Raw genomic sequence first — 18,437 nt, 5'->3', positions numbered from 1 at the left:
TGAATCTTCGTGACCAAACTAACTATATATACTGTGACTCTGATGTATTCCTGCTGCTTTTCCACTTAGACAATGGGATTCATCACAATCCTGAAATGGTGGTCCAGATCTTTTTCAATTCTGTGTTGGAATCTGTAAAAACCACGCTAGCAATCTGACAGCTGCTCTACACAGCTGTTCTTTTTACTTTGTTTTCTCTTCTACTTTCTTACTCATTCCTCTTGGGATTAAGGAGAAAGTAGGTAGAAGAGAGAAATTTAACTTCCCTGGTTTCTGACCTCATTCCTGCTTAGCACTCTCCATCAGACAGGGCTACTTGGTACCATGAAAAGATGTTATTATGTCATAGCTGTAACTGCTTCACTGCAGTAAGGCTCTTAACACAAATCCAGAAGCATCTTGCCACCTTTCAGTGATCTGTACCCAGTGGCAGTGCCGAGGGGTGGGTGGATGTTGGTGGTAATGGGAGGGGGCAAATAATCCTACTTTAATTTCTATTAGCAGCCCCCTCCCTAGTAACTTACTCCCAAATAATAAAGTCATGTCGACTGTGAAAGAAGTGTCTGTACTAAAATTGGTTATTCTTACTGTTTGATAAGCCACAGTCTAAGTAAAATCAGCTTAGTTTCTGTGCAAACCTAGCTGCAGGCCCAGTCTGCTGGCACCCTCCCTTTCAGCAAGACTGCCAACCCTATGCCTTTCCTACATAGAAACTTGGGCACTGCTGACGCTTGTGTTACCTCCTTTCCTAGTGAAATGGAAAGATCTCAAATAATTAAGCTTTTAGGAAATAATACAAAGAAGTTAATGATTAGCATGGGGTTCGTCTTTACACTAATAGGATTAAACTTAAGGGGAAAAAAAGGAACATGAAACTAACTAAAGAACAGAGTGTATGTTACTTTCAGATATTTGTGAAGAAAAATTTGATTGAAGTGTTTATTAAACAGGAAAGAAAGCTAAGATTTTTATCCAGTTTATTTCTTATAAGAAGTGGAATATTTAGGGAATGAAGAGTCATAAAGAAAGCTGAATGTCTTAGCAAAACTTCACTGCTCATTTTAATCTTGTATGTGAAGTTTGTTATATGCTTGCCTTTAAACGAATGACCTTTTAGTGCCAGGGAAGTCAAATATCAAACAGTAAAGCCTTAAGTAACAAGAAAATGCCAGAAGTGAGTTGATCTGGTTTAACTCTAGTAGAATTCTAGAGTAAATGTAGTTTGAATAGAAATTCCTTTTGTTGGGGCGCCTGGCTAGCTCAGTTGGTACAGCCTGCCACTCTTGATCTTGGGGTTGTGAGTTTGAGCCCTGTGTTGGGTGTAGAGATTACTTAAAAATAAAATCTTGGGGCGCCTGGGTGGTGCAGTCAGTTAAGCGTCCGACTTCAGCGAGGTCACGATCTCACGGTCCGTGAGTTCGAGCCCCGCGTCAGGCTCTGGGCTGATGGCTCAGAGCCTGGAGCCTGTTTCCGATTCTGTGTCTCCCTCTCTCTCTGCCCCTCCCCCGTTCATGCTCTGTCTCTCTCTGTCCCCAAAAAAATAAATAAACGTTGAAAAAAAAAAATTAAAAAAAAAATAAATAAAATCTTAACAACAACAAAAAAAGAATTCATTTTGTTGCTAAATATCCATTGAACATGTATTCATTTTCTTGCCTTAGAATAACTGAGTGAACATAGTTAAATCTTGAATATAGAATTGAAGTGCCTCAGGTTAGCTGTGGTTCATCTATTTATTGAGTATCTACTGTGAAAGGGTACTGTGTCAGCCATGATGACTGCTAGAGAGAAGTGGGACACAACCACCGCCCTCACGGAGGGTGGGCAATATGAGGCAGCAGGTACCACAGAAATGCCTGGTTTGGAGCTCTGAGTTCAGAGGAGCCAAGATGACTGTGGCCTGGCAGGATTAAGGAGACCCAGAGGTGGAAAGCTGAGCAGAATTTTAAGGGAAGAGGGGCCCCTGGGTGGCTCAGTTGGTTGAGTGTCGGACTTTGGCTCAGGTCATGATCTCGAGGTTTGTGGATTTTGAGCCCCACATCCGGCTGTGCGCTGACAGCTCAGAGACTGGAGTTTGTTTCAGATTCTATGTCTGCTTCTCTCTCTGCCCCTCCCCCGCTCACGCTCTGTCCCTGTCTCTCAAAAATAAAATAAATGTTGAAAAAAATTAAGAAAGAAAGACCCAGAGGTGGAAACTGAGCAGAATTTTAAGGGAAGAGGGGCCTCTGGGTGGCTCAGCCGGTTATGCATCTGACTTCATCTCAGGTCATGATCTCAGGGTTCGTGAGTTCAAGCCCCACATTGAGCTCTGTGCTGTCTTCAGATCCTCTGCCCCACTCTCTCTCTGCCCCTCCCCTGCTTACATTCTCTCAAAAATAAATAAGACATTTAAAAAAAATCCTAAAGGGAAGAGAAATTCCTTTGGGTATGGTAAATGCGTAAGCAGAGGCAAGTCGATAGAGAGATTAACTGACAGAAGTAAGAGATGTAGGCAGGGATGACTGCAAGATCGTCAGAAAGGTAGGGTGGGCATTAGATTACAAGGAGGACATTATTTTTTCCTTTTTTCTCTATTATAAATGTTTATTTTGAGAGAGCATGAGCAGAGGAGAGAGAGAGAGAGGAAGAGAGAAGCCCAAGCAGACTACACGCTGTCAGCTGTCAGTGCAGAGCCTGAGGCGGGCCTTTACCTGACAAACCAGGAGATGGTGACCAGAGCGGAAATCAAGAGTCAGATGCCCAACTGACTGAGCCACCCAGGCGCCCCTCTCTCTATTATAAAAATAACATACTTACCAGTTAAGCTTAAATACAAATGAGTGAGTAAAGGGAAAGCTTTCCTTTCTATTTCCATTACTCAAAGTTAAAACTAGACATTTCTTGTCTCTTGGCTAGAGATTGTCCTTCCAGAAAATTTCTATGCAAACACAAACATATATCACTTTAAGACTAGCAAAACAGGGGTGCCTGGGTGGCGCAGTCGGTTAAGCGTCCGACTTCAGCCAGGTCACGATCTCACGCTCCGTGAGTTCGAGCCCCGCGTCAGGCTCTGGGCGGATGGCTCAGAGCCTGGAGCCTGTTTCCGATTCTGTGTCTCCCTCTCTCTCTGCCCCTCCCCCGTTCATGCTCTGTCTCTCTCTGTCCCAAAATAAATAAAAAACGTTGAAAAAAAAAATTAAAAAAAAAAAAAAAAGGACAAACAAAACAAAAAAGGGAGAGATCATACCCTACATTCTGTACTACAACTTGTGTTTTTTGTTTGTATTTTTAATTTTTTTAAGTAATCCCAAGATGGGGGTGGGGTGGGGCTTGAACTCACATACCTGAGATCAAGGTCAGTCACATGCTCTACTGACTGAGCCAGCCAGGTGCCCCTTTGTGTTTTTGTTTTTGTTTTAATTAAAAAACCTTGAAGTCCTTTGGACACCTTTTAGTCCAGAAAGTCTGACTCTCTTTTAATGGCTACATAGTATTTCTTTAATTGTTTAATATAATTCATTTAATCAGTCTTTGATAGAGAGTTTACAGTTTAAGACTGTTGTCAAAAGAGGAGGGCACCTGTTGGGATGAGCACTGGGTGTTGTATGGAAACCAATTTGACAATAAATTTCATATTTAAAAAAAAAGTAGAAAAAATGCTTTGGTGAACATGTTTTGTATAGTGTAAATTACCGAAATTAAATTGTTGGGTTCAGGGTAGCCAATTTTTGCTATTACTAAATTGTTCTCTAAAAAAGAGCGTATCAATTTATACTCTAATAATGGGTCAAAGGGTGTGTGTGTTTCTGCACTTTTGCCAACACTGAGTTTCATCACACTTTTAAAAAAAATTTTTTTTAATGTTTATTTATTTTTGAGAGAGAGAGAGAGAGTGACAGCAAGGGAGAGGCAGAGAGAGAAAGGGAGACACAGAATCTGAAGCAGGCTCCAGGCTCCGAGCTGTCAGCACAGAGCCTGACTCAGGGCTTGAACTCACAAACCATGAGATCACGACCTGAGCCAAAGTCGGCAGTCTAACTAACTAAGCCACCCAGGCGCCCCTCATCACACTTTTCAATCTTTGCCAAACTGATAAGTGGGATAGGGTACTTATTGTTTTAATTTGCAATTTTAAAACTTGCATTTTTTTAATAGAGTTTGAATCTTTATAGAAACTGCCTTCTCTTAGTTAGCCTTTGCTAATTTTTCCATTGGATTGCTTATCTTTTTATTACTGATTTGTATGAGCTCTTTGAATGTTAAACCAGTTAGGTCAGGTGCTGCAAATAATTTTTCCAGGTTTGTCATTTGTCTTCTGATTTTGTTCGATAATATCATTTTTCCATAAAGAAGTTTAAAATTTTTATGTAGTCATAAACTCCTGTTTTTGGGTTATTTTTATGGCCTTATTTTTATATTTAAATCTTCACTCCATCTGGAATGTATTTTGGTGCAAGGAGTGAGAAGGAATCCATCCATTGCTGTTGTATGCTCACTGACCTCCTACAGCACCCCCACTTCCCTCCTGTTACCATGCTGCCTTCTTGCTATCCTTGCTGCCACTCTGTTGGGCCTTGCATATGTTCTTCTTGGATTATAAAACCCTGAACTCCTCCTTGCCTCTAATCTCTCTGCATCCTTAAATCTGCTCTCATACACTATTAGGATGTACTTTCTAAAGTGTGGATTTGATGTAGCTCCCCATAGCTTTTAAGATAAAGTTCAAACTCCTTACTTTAGCTGGCAAGTCCCACTGTGATCCAGCTGTACCCTCTGCTGCTTTTTTTGCTCTTTGCTCTAGCCATGGTTGAGAATTTGCAGCCTGGTGACAAGTCAAGTTATATGAAGGCATCAAAAATACTGTTAAGATTTGCAAGGGTTAAATTATACCATCTACCTGCAAAGGTGTCACCAGGTTACTTTCCCAGTTGTCATAGGAGGAGGAAGAGGAGAGAAAGCATAATGCAACACAGGAAACAGGACCTAACACAGATTTTATAAGTACCTAATCATGCCCCCCTTTATTTAAAAAAAATTACAGAGATGCCTGTGTGGTTCAGTTGGTTAAGTGTCTGACTCTTGATTTTGGCTCAGGTCATGATCCCAGGGTCTTGGGATTGAGCCCCTCATTGGAAGTGCAGAGCCTGCCTGAGATTTTCTCTCTCCTTTCCTCTGCCCCTCCCCCACTCGTGCTCACTCTCTCTAAAAAAAAAAAATTACAAAAGCTGAAAATGCAAACTTTGTCAAAGGAGACAAGGTGGGTCCTCTTATATTGAAGTTTGCATAATAAAAGTGGTCATGAATCTTTTTTTGTCAAATGGGTTCAAAACAGAACAGGAGCTAGATGAAATACATAGAGAAACTGACAAACTCCAAAGAAGTGAGTGGGAACACCAATTACCTCTCAATGTTTGATTGAGATGTACAAAAAAGGATATACAAAGCAGAGTAATAGGATTTTGGTCAAAAACTAGCTGTAACTTAAATGAATAGACTATTGTGTAATAAGAAACTATATATTAATAAATTATTTTTAAAAACCAACTATTTGGAAGTTAAATTTCTTTTAAATTCCTTTGATGTGATAGAAAATCATAATGATACAAACACTGTATGTCAGTGTGTGCAATTCAAAGTACAAAACTGCATTTTGAAATTAATACCAATCCTCTTCAAACTCTTCTAAAAAATAGAATAGGAGGGAATACTTTCAAATTCATTTCTCAAGGCCAGCATTAAACCTGATATTGAAACAGAAAATTATACAAGAAAACTATAAGCCAATATCCTTGACAAACATAGATATAAAAATTCTCAGCAAAATACCAGCAAACTGAATTGAACAATACATTAAAAGGATCATACACTCTGATCCAGGGGGATTTATTCCAGGCATACAAGGATGTTTCAACGTATGCAGTGATAAACCACATTAACAAAATGAAGTATACGTCATATGGTAATCTCAACAGATGTAGAAAAACATTTGACAAAATTCATCCATCTGTGATGAAAACTCTCAACAAACTGGATATAAAGGCAATGTGCCTCAACATAATAAAGGCCATATATGAGAAGCCCATAGCTAATTTCATAGTCAATGAGGAAAAGCTTTCAGCTAATATCAGGAACAACACAAGAACACCTGGATACCCTATTTCACCACTTTAATTCAATGTAGCATCAGAAATACTAGCCAGAGCAATACAACAAGAAAAAAGCATCAAGGTCAGAAAGGAAGAGACAAAACTGTCTCTATTTGCAGATGACATGATATTATATATAGAAAACCCTAAGGGAGCACCTGGGTGGCTCAGTCAGTTGAGTATCCAACTCTTGATTTCGTTTCAGGTCATGATCTCATGGTTCGTGGGATTGAGCCCCATGTTGGGCTTGGTGCTAACAGCATGGTGCCTGCTTGGGATTCTCTCCCTCTCTCTCTCTCTGCCCCTCCCTCATACATACTCCACACAATCTCACTGTCTCTGAAAATAAATAAATTTAAGAAAAAAACCTTAAGACTCCATCAAAAACCTGTTAGAACTAATAAATTATAAAGGATACAAATTAATATCCAGAAGTCAGTGTGTTTCTATACGTTAACAAACTGTCCAAGAAATTAAGAAAACAATCCTATTTACAATTGCACCAATACCTAGGAATAAATTTTATCAAAGAGGTGATATATCTGTACACTGAAAACTATAAGACATTAATGAGAGAAACTGAAGAAGATACAAATAAATATCTCATGTTATTGGATTAAAAGAATTAATATTGTTAAAATGTCCATGCTACCTAAAATAATCTACAGGTTCAATGCAATCCCTTTCAAAATTCCAACAGCATTTTCACAGAAATAGAAAAAAATGATCCTAAAATTTGTATGGAACCACAAAGGACCCTGAATAGTCAAAGCCATCTTGAGAAAGAACAAAAAAGCTGGAGGTATCACACTTTATGATTTTAAACTAAATTACAAAGCTATAAAATCAAACCAGAATGGCAACGGCATATAAACAGACATATAGGCCAAAGGTATGGAATAGAGAGCTCAGAAATAAACCCATGTATATATGACCAGTTTATGACAAAGGAGCAAGGAATGGAGAAAGGATAGTCTCTTCAACAAATGGTATTGGGGGGGGGGGGGCACCTGGGTGGCTCAGTAGGTAGAGTGTGTGATTCTTCATCTTGGGTTCATGAGCTTGAGCTCCATGTTGGGTGCAGAAATTACTAAAAAAAAAATCAATGAACTTTAAAAAATGGTGTTAGGAAAACTGGATACCTTTCTTATACCATACACAAAAATCCACTCAAAATGGATTGAACATAAGACCTAAAACCATAAAATAGAAGAAAACATGAGGGTAAGCTCCTTAACAATGGTTTTGGTGATGATTTTCTGGAAAAGTAAAAGCAACAAAATAAAAAATAAGTGGGACTGCATCAAACTAAAAGACTTCTGCATAGCAAAGGAAACCATGAAAAAGCAACCTACAGAATGGGAGAAAATATTTCCAAGTTACATAACTGGTAAGGGGTTAATGTGCAAAAAAATATAAAGAACTCCTACAACACAATAGCAAAGAAACAATCCAATTTTTAACAATGGGCAAATGAACTGAAAAGACATTTCTCCAAAGAAGTTATACATATGGCCAACAGATAAGTGAAAGGTGCTCAATTTCACTAATCATTAGGGAAATGCAAATCAAAACCACAATGACATATCACCTCATATCTGTTAGCATGGCTACAGAATTATAAAAAAGATATAAGTATTGGTGGGACTGTGGAGAAAAGGGAATCCTTGTACTTTCTTGGTGGGAATGTAAACTGGTGCAGCCTCTATGGAAAACAGTATGGGGATTTTTCAAAAAATTAAAAATAGAACTAGCATATGATTCAGCAATCCTACTTGTGGGTATATATCCAAAGGAAATAAAGATAGGATATTGAAGAGATATCTGTACTCCAGTGTTCATTGTTCTTACTGGGGGAAAAAAAAAGATAAATATGTGAGGTGATGGGTGTATTAATTGACTAGATGGGATTTTTCCACAGTGCATCATATATCAAATCACAGTCTACACTTTAAATATCTTACATACACTTGTAAATATCTTTATAATTTTTATGTCAATTATACCTCAGTTAAGATGAAAATTTTAAAAACCTGCACTTTGGAGATAAATTTTTAGCCACAAATGCTTTCATTATTAAGAAACACTACAGGGGCGCCTGGGTGGCTCAGTGGGTTGAGCGACTGACTTCGGCTCAAGTCATGATCTCACAGCTTATGAGCGTGAGCCCCATGTCGGGCTCTGTGCTGACAGCTTGGAGCCTGGAGCCTGCTTCGGATTCTGTGTCTCCCTCTCCCTCTGCCCCTAACCTACTTGCATTCTGTCTCTGTCTCTCTCAAAAATAAATAAACATTAAAAAAAAATTTTTTTTAAAGAAACACTACAAGTAAATTAAGCATCCAATATTTTTTTTAAAGAAATTGTAAAGCAAGCTTTTTTTTTTTTTTTTCCAATGTTTATTCATTTTTGGGACAGAGAGAGACAGAGCATGAACGGGCGAGGGGCAGAGAGAGAGGGAGACACAGAATCGGAAACAGGCTCCAGGCTCTGAGCCATCAGCCCAGAGCCCGACGCGGGGCTCGAACTCACGGACCGTGAGATCGTGACCTGGTTGAAGTCGGACGCTTAACTGACTGCGCCACCCAGGCGCCCCTTTTATACACTTTTTTTTTTTTTTTTTTTTTTTTAGAGCAAGCTTAATAGAACAAATGGGAAAGAAGAAAGTCAAATGATTAAATTAGAAAATTAAAAAAGAATAGAAAACATAAACCCAAAAGATCATACATCATAGATTGCTTAGAAGTCTGAGAGGAGAAAGATTTATACCTAGAAATGAGAGGCTATGTAACTAAAGTATGTTTTAGAAACTTTATATCTTAATAAGTTAAAAAAAAAAAAAGATGGAGAAGGGAATGAACCAAGAGTTGGAAAACTTATATAGACTAGTAACCATTAGAAAAAGTCAAAGTAATGTGAGTTGGGTTGGAGGGAAAGGAGTGGATGGTCAATTTAATAGGCAACTTCCAAGTAACCACTAATTCTAATGTTGCATAAATTATTCAGCTAAACCTGAAAAGCTATACAATTAATTTGATAAAGCTACCTATTCCTGGTAAAAGTCTGATAAAGCTAGCATTTAAAAAGATTATAGACTAATCTCACTTATAAATGTAGTTGTAAAAATCCTAAATACCAAAAACAAACAAAAAAACCCCAAAAAACTCCTCTAACAGGCACAAGTATTGTTTTCATCATGACCCAAGGAGGTTAACTCCAAGAACTATAGATTCTGGGAGTATGGTAAACTAGATGGTAATGATATCCCTCCTAGTATAGCATACTGAGATATAATGTGTGTGAACATTTCAAACATTGGTGGAAGTGTAAGCAATTCCAGTGAGAATTCACAAGGATTAGCTGGCACTGGAGTCAAAGTCAGGCTTCTGTCCTCCCTATCCCACCCCAAATTGGGAGAGATATTACCTGTTAGCTTTGTTCTGGGGAGTCCAAGAAAAAGAACCCATAACTATGTATTCACAAGGATTTGGGTTCAAAATTCACATCACCATGTGTGGTCCTCAGAAAACCCAAGGCAGTAATTTAATTTCAGAGGTTGCCAATGAGGTAGCCTTCCAGCACCTGGCAGAGACAAGTGCTCATTCTCTGATGCACTTTTATTTCAGCTTCAAAGAATTCCAAGGAGCATGAGTTCACCAAAAGTAAAAACAAAACCAAAAAAACCACAAACCTACCGTGGGTCAGAGTCAGATGAAACAAATAGTCAAACAGGGAAGAGACTGAAGCTAGCAGATGCAGAATATACAACGAATACGTTAGAAAATAAGAGTACCAAAAGTTTGGCAAATTTTCAGAATTAGATTAAAAAAACAAAACTTCTGGGGCGCCTGGGTGGCTCAGTCGGTTAAGCATCTGACTTCAGCTCAGGTCATGATCTTACGGTTCGTGAGTTTGAGCCCCATGTCGGGCTCTGTGCTGACAGCTCAGAGCCTGGAGCCTGCTTCAGATTCTGTGTCTCCCTCTCTCTCTGCCCCTCCCCTGTTCATGCTCTGTCCCTCTCTGTTTTTAAAAAAAAAAAAAAAAAAAAAAAAGTTCTTCTTATAAAAAAAACAAAAAAACTTCTAGGAAAAAAAAGTGATAATTGGATTGAAGCCCAATACAGTTACATTAAATAGCAGGTTAGACACAGTAAAAAATAGTGAACTAGAAGAAAGGTCTGAAGAAATTGCACAGAATGTAACACAGAGGGCTAGGTGGAAAATATGAGTGAGAATGTAAGAGATATGGAAGACTGAAGAGGTCTAATATGTCCTTGATTGAAATTCCTGGAGATCACAGAGGTAATGGGGTAGGTGCAATATTAGAGAAGGTAATGGCTGAAAAGGTTTGGGGAGCACATGGAAAAAAACATAGTCTTTAGATTTAGGGACCCTAATGAATCCCAAACAGAGCAAATAAAATTAAACCCCCATCTGACACAACATAAAAAACCTCAGGGTACACATTCTGAAATGTCATAAAAGCAGTGGCAGAGAAAAATATTACCTAAGGGGGTAAGGACAATTAGACTGATGATTGTTTGCTAATGGCAATGTTAAAAGGCAAATATCAGTGTCAAATTAGAATTCTTTCTTTTTAATATTTGCTTATTTTTGAGAGAGTGTGTGAGTGGGGGGAGGGGCAGAGAGAGAGAGAGGCCGGCCTGGGGGGGGGGGGGGCGACTCAGAATCCAAAGCAGATTCCAGGCTCTGAGCTATCAGCACAGAGCCCGGCATGGGGCTTGAACTCACAAACTGCAAGATCATGACCTGAGCCAAAGTCAGACACTCAACCGACTGAGCCACCCAGGTGCCCCTAGAATTCTACTTTCAACAAATACCTCTCAACAAATTATCTTCAAGGAAGAGGGCAAAATGAAGATTTTTTTTTTAATTCAGGGAAGCTATATGATTATTTTTAATGCTGAGAAGACAGAGATTCAATGCCTACTGCTTACTTAAAAATGAAAAATGAATAAACTAGGAATAAATTATAAACTCTCTGAGCACAGGGGCCCTGCTTATCACATAATCATACATGTAGAAGGCACTCAATTAATGATCTACATGAATGGCCTTCCTTTGGCAGGAGAGTGGCTATCTGCCAGAAACAGGCAGGCATCATGGGTGATAGCAAATGTTAGAGGCATTCCTGTTAAAGTGTAGAGCAAAATATGGATGCCTAATATTATCACTGTTGTCTAATGTTGTACCTGAAATTCTCGATTGAAAGAAATGACTATGAGAAGGAAGACATTACTAATTTTTATTTTATTTATTTATTTAAAGTTTATTTTTGAGAGAGAGAGGGAAGGAGAGCATATGCAGCTGGGGAGGGGCAGAGAGAGAGGGAGACAGATTATCCCAAGCGGACTCCACACTGTCAGCATGGAGTGCAATGCAGGCTCCATCTCATGAACTGTCAGATTGTGACCTGGGCTGAAATCAAGACGGAGCCACCCAGGCACCCCAACATTACTAATTTTTAAATTAATGGCATCTCCTATTAATACAACAGAAAATAATCAGCTGGAGAACTGTCAGAAGAAATATATAGAAAGATTTGGTCCAGAAGAAATGAGACCTATCCAGGAGCTTGAATACCATCCTTCCTCAGGTTTTTGTTCAAAATTGGAAACATGTATTCCTTCAATGTTATAAATCTACTAGAAACAGGAAGAAGAATCAGGGTGGCTCCTGCCTTCAGGATGAGTGGTAAACAGGGTGGCATACCCATTACTGACTTTATTGGCTGTAATGGATATAAAGGAACAACTTTCCAGTTTTATCTGAGCAGCATAGTGGTGGGAGGAAGAGCCATAAAATGCCTCATAGGTGAGGTGATCCTTAAATTGAGTCCAAATTCAGGACTAAAAAGCCAAATTTTGAAAAAAAGATCCTTAACGTGAATTGTTATCCTCAAATGAGTAATTCACGTGGCCATCTTTACATTTCACAAGTTAGAGTGAAAGATGTTGAAAGTGGAAAATCCATCACTTGACAGATTGTGTTATAAGCTAAGATCAGGAGGCTTTTAATTTGGGGAGTTAATCGTATTGAGTGCTTATATAGATCTATCTTATAAAGAGATGTCTGAAGAAGTCTGTTCAGTTCTAATCTGATCATCCTAATAGGTTTAGTGGGTACAATAGTTGACAGTGGCCTGCTATTAATTAACAAATAGTCTTTTATTTTTAACTTGAACTTTAAGCTGTGATTAAACAATATGATTAATTAGAACACTTGAGACTTGGCCTAAAATTGATGACTTGGGAGCTCTAAACTTATGTCCCATTGTGTTTTTCCTAAGTGAATGTTCATCTAATTCTCTCTCTTTGGGGACATTGGGAAGTACCACTCTGTGTCATGCTTAGTGGTCTCCTCAAGACCCTCCCTCTTCTCATTTCCATTAGTTTTTGTATCTTTTCCCCTCTTAGAAGATTCAATCTCCTGCCCACACCCTACAATTGCTTCAATAAAGTCCTTTTAGTCTTTTAAAGAAGCCTTATGAATTCCACTTCAAACTAATTTATGATTAACTAAAACGATTCTTTCTTTTCTAGGATTGTAGAAATCTATAGTAGACGATTACAAGGTAAACTTTTAAACATTTATTTACAGAAAAACATTTTTTTCTTAAGGAAAAAGTATTTTTGGTTGTTGTTCTTATTTCAAGTAGAATACATGCGACTTACCAAAATCAAAACCTCATAGGAATGTAAGATAGAAAGTCTGCAGTGTTTCAAGCCTCCAGAAGAAATCATTGATGTATTTGCAAACTCCTTCGTATTTCATGCATCTACCAACATTTTGAAATCAATTTATTTTTATTATATTTTTAAATGTCCTCATATTGTATGTAATGGGCTTCACTTTTTTCCCCCTATTTTTTTTCACTTAACAAATAAAACATTTTTTTCCCCCACATGCACATAACTCATTGATTTTGCTGGCTGTTTAGCATTCCATTGTACGGCCGTGCTGGGGCTTGATTTAACCATTTCCTGATCTAATAGATGTTTGAAAATTTTGTCAGTTTTCAAATAGATGCAGTGCTGCAGTGAACACTCTTAATGTGTTTTCAGAGATGAGTTGTTTATTCAGCACAGGAACTGCATTGCATAGGTTAAATGGTTGGTCTCTAGCTTTCAATTCAATACTTGGACTGTAGAGCCTTTGTTAATCCTGTTGCGAGCTACTTGTTCATTTGCATGGAGGTGCTTGTTATCAATATTCTGTTGGTCTCACTGCACACCTAAGAGACAGCTGTCATTCTTAGCATTCCCTCCAGTGGTGCTGAGCCCCCGTCAGTACTTATTCTGCAGGTGAGGGAATTGAACAGCTGCCCCCTGTGGGCCAGGCAGCAGACAAAGCAAACTGGGAAAAGCTGGTGTGCCTTAGCTCTCAAACCTCACAGAAGTCTGCTTTTTAAGACTTCAGATATTCTAAAGACAACAAATACTGTAAAGATGGCTGGGTGTGTCAGACTCCTAAACCGAGCTTCTTGTCACACCCACAGTTCAAGAGCGTCTTACCAAACAAATCGCAGTAGCCATCACAGAAGCCTTGCGGCCTGCTGGAGTTGGGGTGGTGGTGGAAGCAACGTAAGTCTGTGTTTGCCTTTCATAATGTCCTTGTGGTGCCTGGACGTGATATTTAGTCCTGCTCTTTTCCCAGCGCTGGGTGGTGGCACACAATTGACACTGTCCCATTTTCTGTCTCTGAGACTGAAGCTTTTTTTTACCTCTTTCATTTACTGTGTTGTTGATATAGGAACCTGAGTACAGGAGACAGGCTTTGTTTTGTTTTTGGTGAGGGTTATGGAGGTGTAGGGAGTCATCAGTGTAGTGATTTGTGCAACCGTGGCACAAATGTCTTCTCTTGATTTCTTCTTTAGCTCTTTGTTGCTCTATGCAGACTTTTCCTGATATTTTGTCACACGTTTTAAAAAATGGAGCTAAGACTGTGTGCACAGGGCACCTGAAGACACTTATTTAAGTTCGAATGAATTATGGGAATTGCGCACATCTTCTCCATTCTCCTGGCATGGCATGAGCTCTGTGCTGTGCGTGCTGTCTGGCCCCATCAGGTTGCTTAGGCTCACTGTGGTCACCGTTCTCTGGATTCGCCTGGTGAGACCAGCATACTTCAGTGTTTCTCCTCGCACGTAAGCTAGCATTGTGTTGTCTGGGTCCTAAAGACTGTTCAAGTGAAAATTCTGTATTTCTTTTTATCCAGAAGTTGTTGTATTTCTGCGGACCCCTTGTAGTATTTTCACAAGAAAGAAAATTCCTTTTTTTCCCCTTCTGCTAGATGCATCAAAGACTCAACCACTGAGAAACTTAATGAAAACTTCAGGTCAAATCTGTCTAAGAAGTGATAGTGGATACAGCTGGTAGCTGTGAACTCAGTATAATCGGATTTAACTTTTTGGCTTGCTTCTTACTTTAAAAACCAAACCAGCAACTGTCGATTTCTTTAAGCCACCTTTGTTGTCTTGTTTTGTAGACACATGTGTATGGTAATGCGAGGGGTACAGAAAATGAACAGCAAAACTGTGACCAGCACGATGTTGGGTGTGTTCCGGGAAGATCCAAAGACTCGGGAAGAGTTTCTAACTCTCATTAAGAGCTGAACTTCAGCGTGTGTCCTGTGGTTTGCAGATCGTGCCACTAGAAACATTGTTTGTCTGGTCTTAACTGTTTGTACATTCCGTTTCCAGTTGTTACAGATGTGAACTTTATCCCTTGTCACTAATTGTGTTTAATAATTATTTATAGCAATGAAATAAAAATAATTAATAAAGGGGTGAGCCCTCTACTTTCTTCTTGCCACCTTTTAGTGGTAACTGTCAAGGAAACTGCCAAATAGTGTAAGTTACATGCACAAACTCACTGCCATTTGGATAACCATTGGGTGCTGGAAAGGAAGAAAAACTCAAGTATTTCGTTCAAATACTATGGTAATTGGGTTCATAAGCGTAGGAATTTTGGGAATGGGAGGAAATTATGGCCAATATACTGTTTTTTTTCCCCCCTCCCAAAACAAAAATGGTGTAGTGCTTAAAATAATTCCTGTACAGCATGCAGCATTGCTCTGCAAACACAAAGTCCAACAGGCTCCACCATAATCACATTTCATAAACTGCCAGGGCACTTTATTTTTTATATATTTATTTTTTAACTGTCCAGTTATAATGTTAGTCATGAAAGGGAAGGTGGTAGGATATCTATGTTTTTGATTTTACTGTGAGCTAAAAAGGCACGTTTCTACTTTCTGTTCTTTTTTAAATTCAAGTACAAAGAATTTGTTCCTTTTGTTTACGAATGTATTCCCATGTCAACCTACAGGGATTTAGACATTTAACTCTCTGTGCCTTGATGCGAATATCACACCACTTGGAGTGTAGCTACCTTTGCCATTTTTTAAAAAGCCATTATTTTATGAGACTTAAGTACCAACACTGCAAATAACTAGTCCTCACAATTTTACCTTTAGAAGTCTCTTGCAAGCTTACTTTGTGTATTCCTTGTAGATGCCTCAAAACTTTTTTTAAAAGTCTTATCAAGTATTTTTCTATGTATTTCCAGAAACTTTTGAGAATGTCCATCATTTTCAGGTCTGCAGAACCATAGCTTCTGTGAATATGAAAGATGGCAGAATGAACTAACCGTGGACTGCATTGTGACCGATATCCAATGTTTAATGAAAGCTGCATTGTTGGTGCCTATGAAAATGCACTGTAATTTTCTGGAATTACTGGAAAATATAGGAAGCCCCCATATTGGCTCCTCTTGTGGTCCCTGTGGGTCTTGTCTTCAGTGTAACTGTTCAAGTGGTATATAGGTCTTTTCTTCCAGGAAGCTGTTGCCTTATTAATGACTACCTGAAATTTCCTCCACTGGGGCAGTGTGGGGCAAATTAAAACAACAAAGAAAAAACCCAACTCCCCTGCAAAAACACAACCACAGTCATTCCATGGAAAAGTCTCTTATTTGGTTGACCTCATGCTCTTCAGATTTATTCTGTTACCTTAAGAACTAATTGCAGTGCTTTCTTTAACCTTGATGGTCCTAAATCTGCCACTTTGATGTCATTTGACTTATGATGGGACACGGTGGCAGAAGTGCTGTTTATTTATTTATTTAAGTTTCTTTATTTATTTTGAGAGAGAGAGTGAGCGCACATGCGCAGAGTAGGGGCAGAGAGAGAGAGAGAGGGAGAGAGAAAATCCCAAGCAGGCTCTGCTCTGTCAGCACAGAGCCCAATGCAGGGCTTGATCTCACAAACCCATGAGATCATGACCTGAGCTGAAACCAAGAGTTGTTTGCTTAACCAACTGAGCCACCCAGACGCCCCCAGAAGTAATGTTTAAAAAAAAATTCTTCCCTACTTCTATTTTCTATATTTTTCTATACTTGGAGTTTCTGAAATACAGTGTTAATTCATTCTGAGTTCCTTTAAAAAAATCTAATCTGATATAAACATTATCCTGCTTAATGTTTAGACATTTAAGAACTAGAATTAAGCACTCAACTCATGTTTGGTATTTTAAAGTAAAAAAAGATGTGATTTGGAGGACCAAAGAAATTATTAGCTATAAATTCATCTTTCTGAGATCAATTGTATTCCTTTTTAATGAGTCTAACATTTCCTACAAGTGTTCTCATAAAGGTCTAATGTATCTACAGGCTATTGTCTTATTGGTAAATGCAAAGTAATAATCTTGTCTGTTTTACTCTAGTCTGCAGTACTTTAAAATTTTCATATCTGTGAATCCATTTTGGGGATTTTTAAGAATTTGATGCATTTAAGTACACTGTTCAATTGTTTGAATTTTATGTATGCGTGCATCTGTTCCTGAAGTTGGTTCTATTGAAATTATTAAAGTGTTATACCATAGTTTCTTGTGAAAGTAGTTTCTTTCTGAACCACTTGTATAGATATAACAATAGATTATTTTAATTGTATTCTCTTTTTTTTTTTTAATTTTTATTTTTTTTTCAACGTTTATTTATTTTGGGGACAGAGAGAGACAGAGCATGAACGGGGGAGGGGCAGAGAGAGAGGGAGACACAGAATCGGAAACAGGCTCCAGGCTCCGAGCCATCAGCCCAGAGCCTGACGCGGGGCTCGAACCCACGGACCGCGAGATCGTGCCCTGGCTGAAGTCGGACGCCCAACCGACTGCGCCACCCAGGCGCCCCAATTGTATTCTCTTTTACCAAAGATACCCATCATAAGGGCTTCCCTCAGTCATCAAGCTATTAAAATATAAATCCCAGTGGCAGTAGAAATTAACCTGGGGTTCTCTGTCTTCCTTTGGTATTTGGTTTGGGTATTACTGTCCTCACCCTCTGGCTGGTAAGGGAAGAGGAGGTCTGGGGTAAGAGTGAGGAGTCTGAGTGGCCCTCATGTCCCTATTGTCCTAAATCTAAGTTTGAAAAACATCAGCCTCCTGAGAACTGGTGCTGTTTCTGTGTGGGAGCTGTTGGAGGAAGAGCAGGCTGGGGCAGGGGGCCAGGCAGTGCTGGGAGTGGAAGAGAGTTTCCCTCCTTCTTCTAGGGAGGAGCCTGCCTTGGACAAAACTTCCAACGAAGTGCAAAGCTTTTGCTGCCTCTTTTCTGTCTGTGTCTGGTGCCCTTGTCCATACCTCCTCTGGGGTTCTTCTCCCCATTTGCTGCTCTACCTAGGCAGAGGCCCCTGCCTTTCACTAATGTCCATGTGCCCAGATTCTGGGGCTCTGGAGTGGCCTGCTGCTCCTTCAAGGACTCGGTGGACTGTTGGGCGGTGAATCTAGCCACCCAATCTAGAAATGCTTATTGAAATACCGCATTCCTAAAACCATAACTCAGTAGAACAACGAGCTGCTCAACTAAGCCCAAGTTGCTGCCCCTGAGTTTTTTCACTTTTAAAGATTGGCTGAGTTCCCTGTTTTGTCGCTTAGGGAAAGAGCAGTTGAAGACACCAAAGGTTTTAGAGAATGCTGCCAACACAGAACACCTGGATTCACCCTGAAGGGCCTGGGTCCACTTGTTGATGGTGAGAAGAGGGAGTCTCAGTAGATGAGTTCAAGGTGAGGTATAAATACACGATAGCCGCCCCCCTCTCCCCCGAGGTACCTGGTTTATGTTTATTTTAGTCTTTACTATGGAAAAAAAAAAACAGGGGCGCCTGGGTAAGTCGGTTAAGCATCAGTCGGTTAAGCATCTGACTTCAGCTCAGGTCATGATCTTGTGGTCCGTGAATTCGAGCCCTGCGTCAGGCTCTGGGCTGACAGCTCAGAGCCTGGAGCCTGCTTCGGATTCTGTGTCTC

General features: G+C 39.4%; 1 protein-coding gene across 4 annotated transcripts in view; it reads left to right on the top strand.

Moving 5' to 3' along the window:
• Window positions 1–15,942, top strand: part of GCH1 (GTP cyclohydrolase 1) — a 48,424-nt gene extending 32,482 nt beyond the window's left edge. Inside the window, exons 4-6 of one of the 4 annotated variants that reach the window (XM_040477203.1) lie at window positions 12,685–12,716; window positions 13,641–13,725; window positions 14,902–15,942. In XM_040477203.1, coding sequence (XP_040333137.1) covers window positions 12,685–12,716; window positions 13,641–13,725; window positions 14,902–14,992 — 208 coding nt within the window. In that variant the 3' untranslated portion in view covers window positions 14,993–15,942. Of the gene's footprint in view, window positions 1–12,684; window positions 12,717–13,640; window positions 13,726–14,629 lie in introns of all 4 variants that reach the window. The other 3 variants (XM_040477200.1, XM_040477199.1, XM_040477201.1) reach the window with 3 other exon arrangements.
• The last annotated feature ends 2,495 nt before the right edge of the window (window positions 15,943–18,437 follow it).

This window comes from Herpailurus yagouaroundi, unplaced genomic scaffold (assembly GCF_014898765.1).
Source record: "Herpailurus yagouaroundi ecotype Mexico unplaced genomic scaffold, PumYag 141, whole genome shotgun sequence".
NCBI classification, from domain to species: Eukaryota; Metazoa; Chordata; class Mammalia; order Carnivora; family Felidae; genus Herpailurus; species Herpailurus yagouaroundi.
Note: the sequence above shows the minus strand (reverse complement) of the source record. Positions and strands in the feature narration are given on the sequence as shown.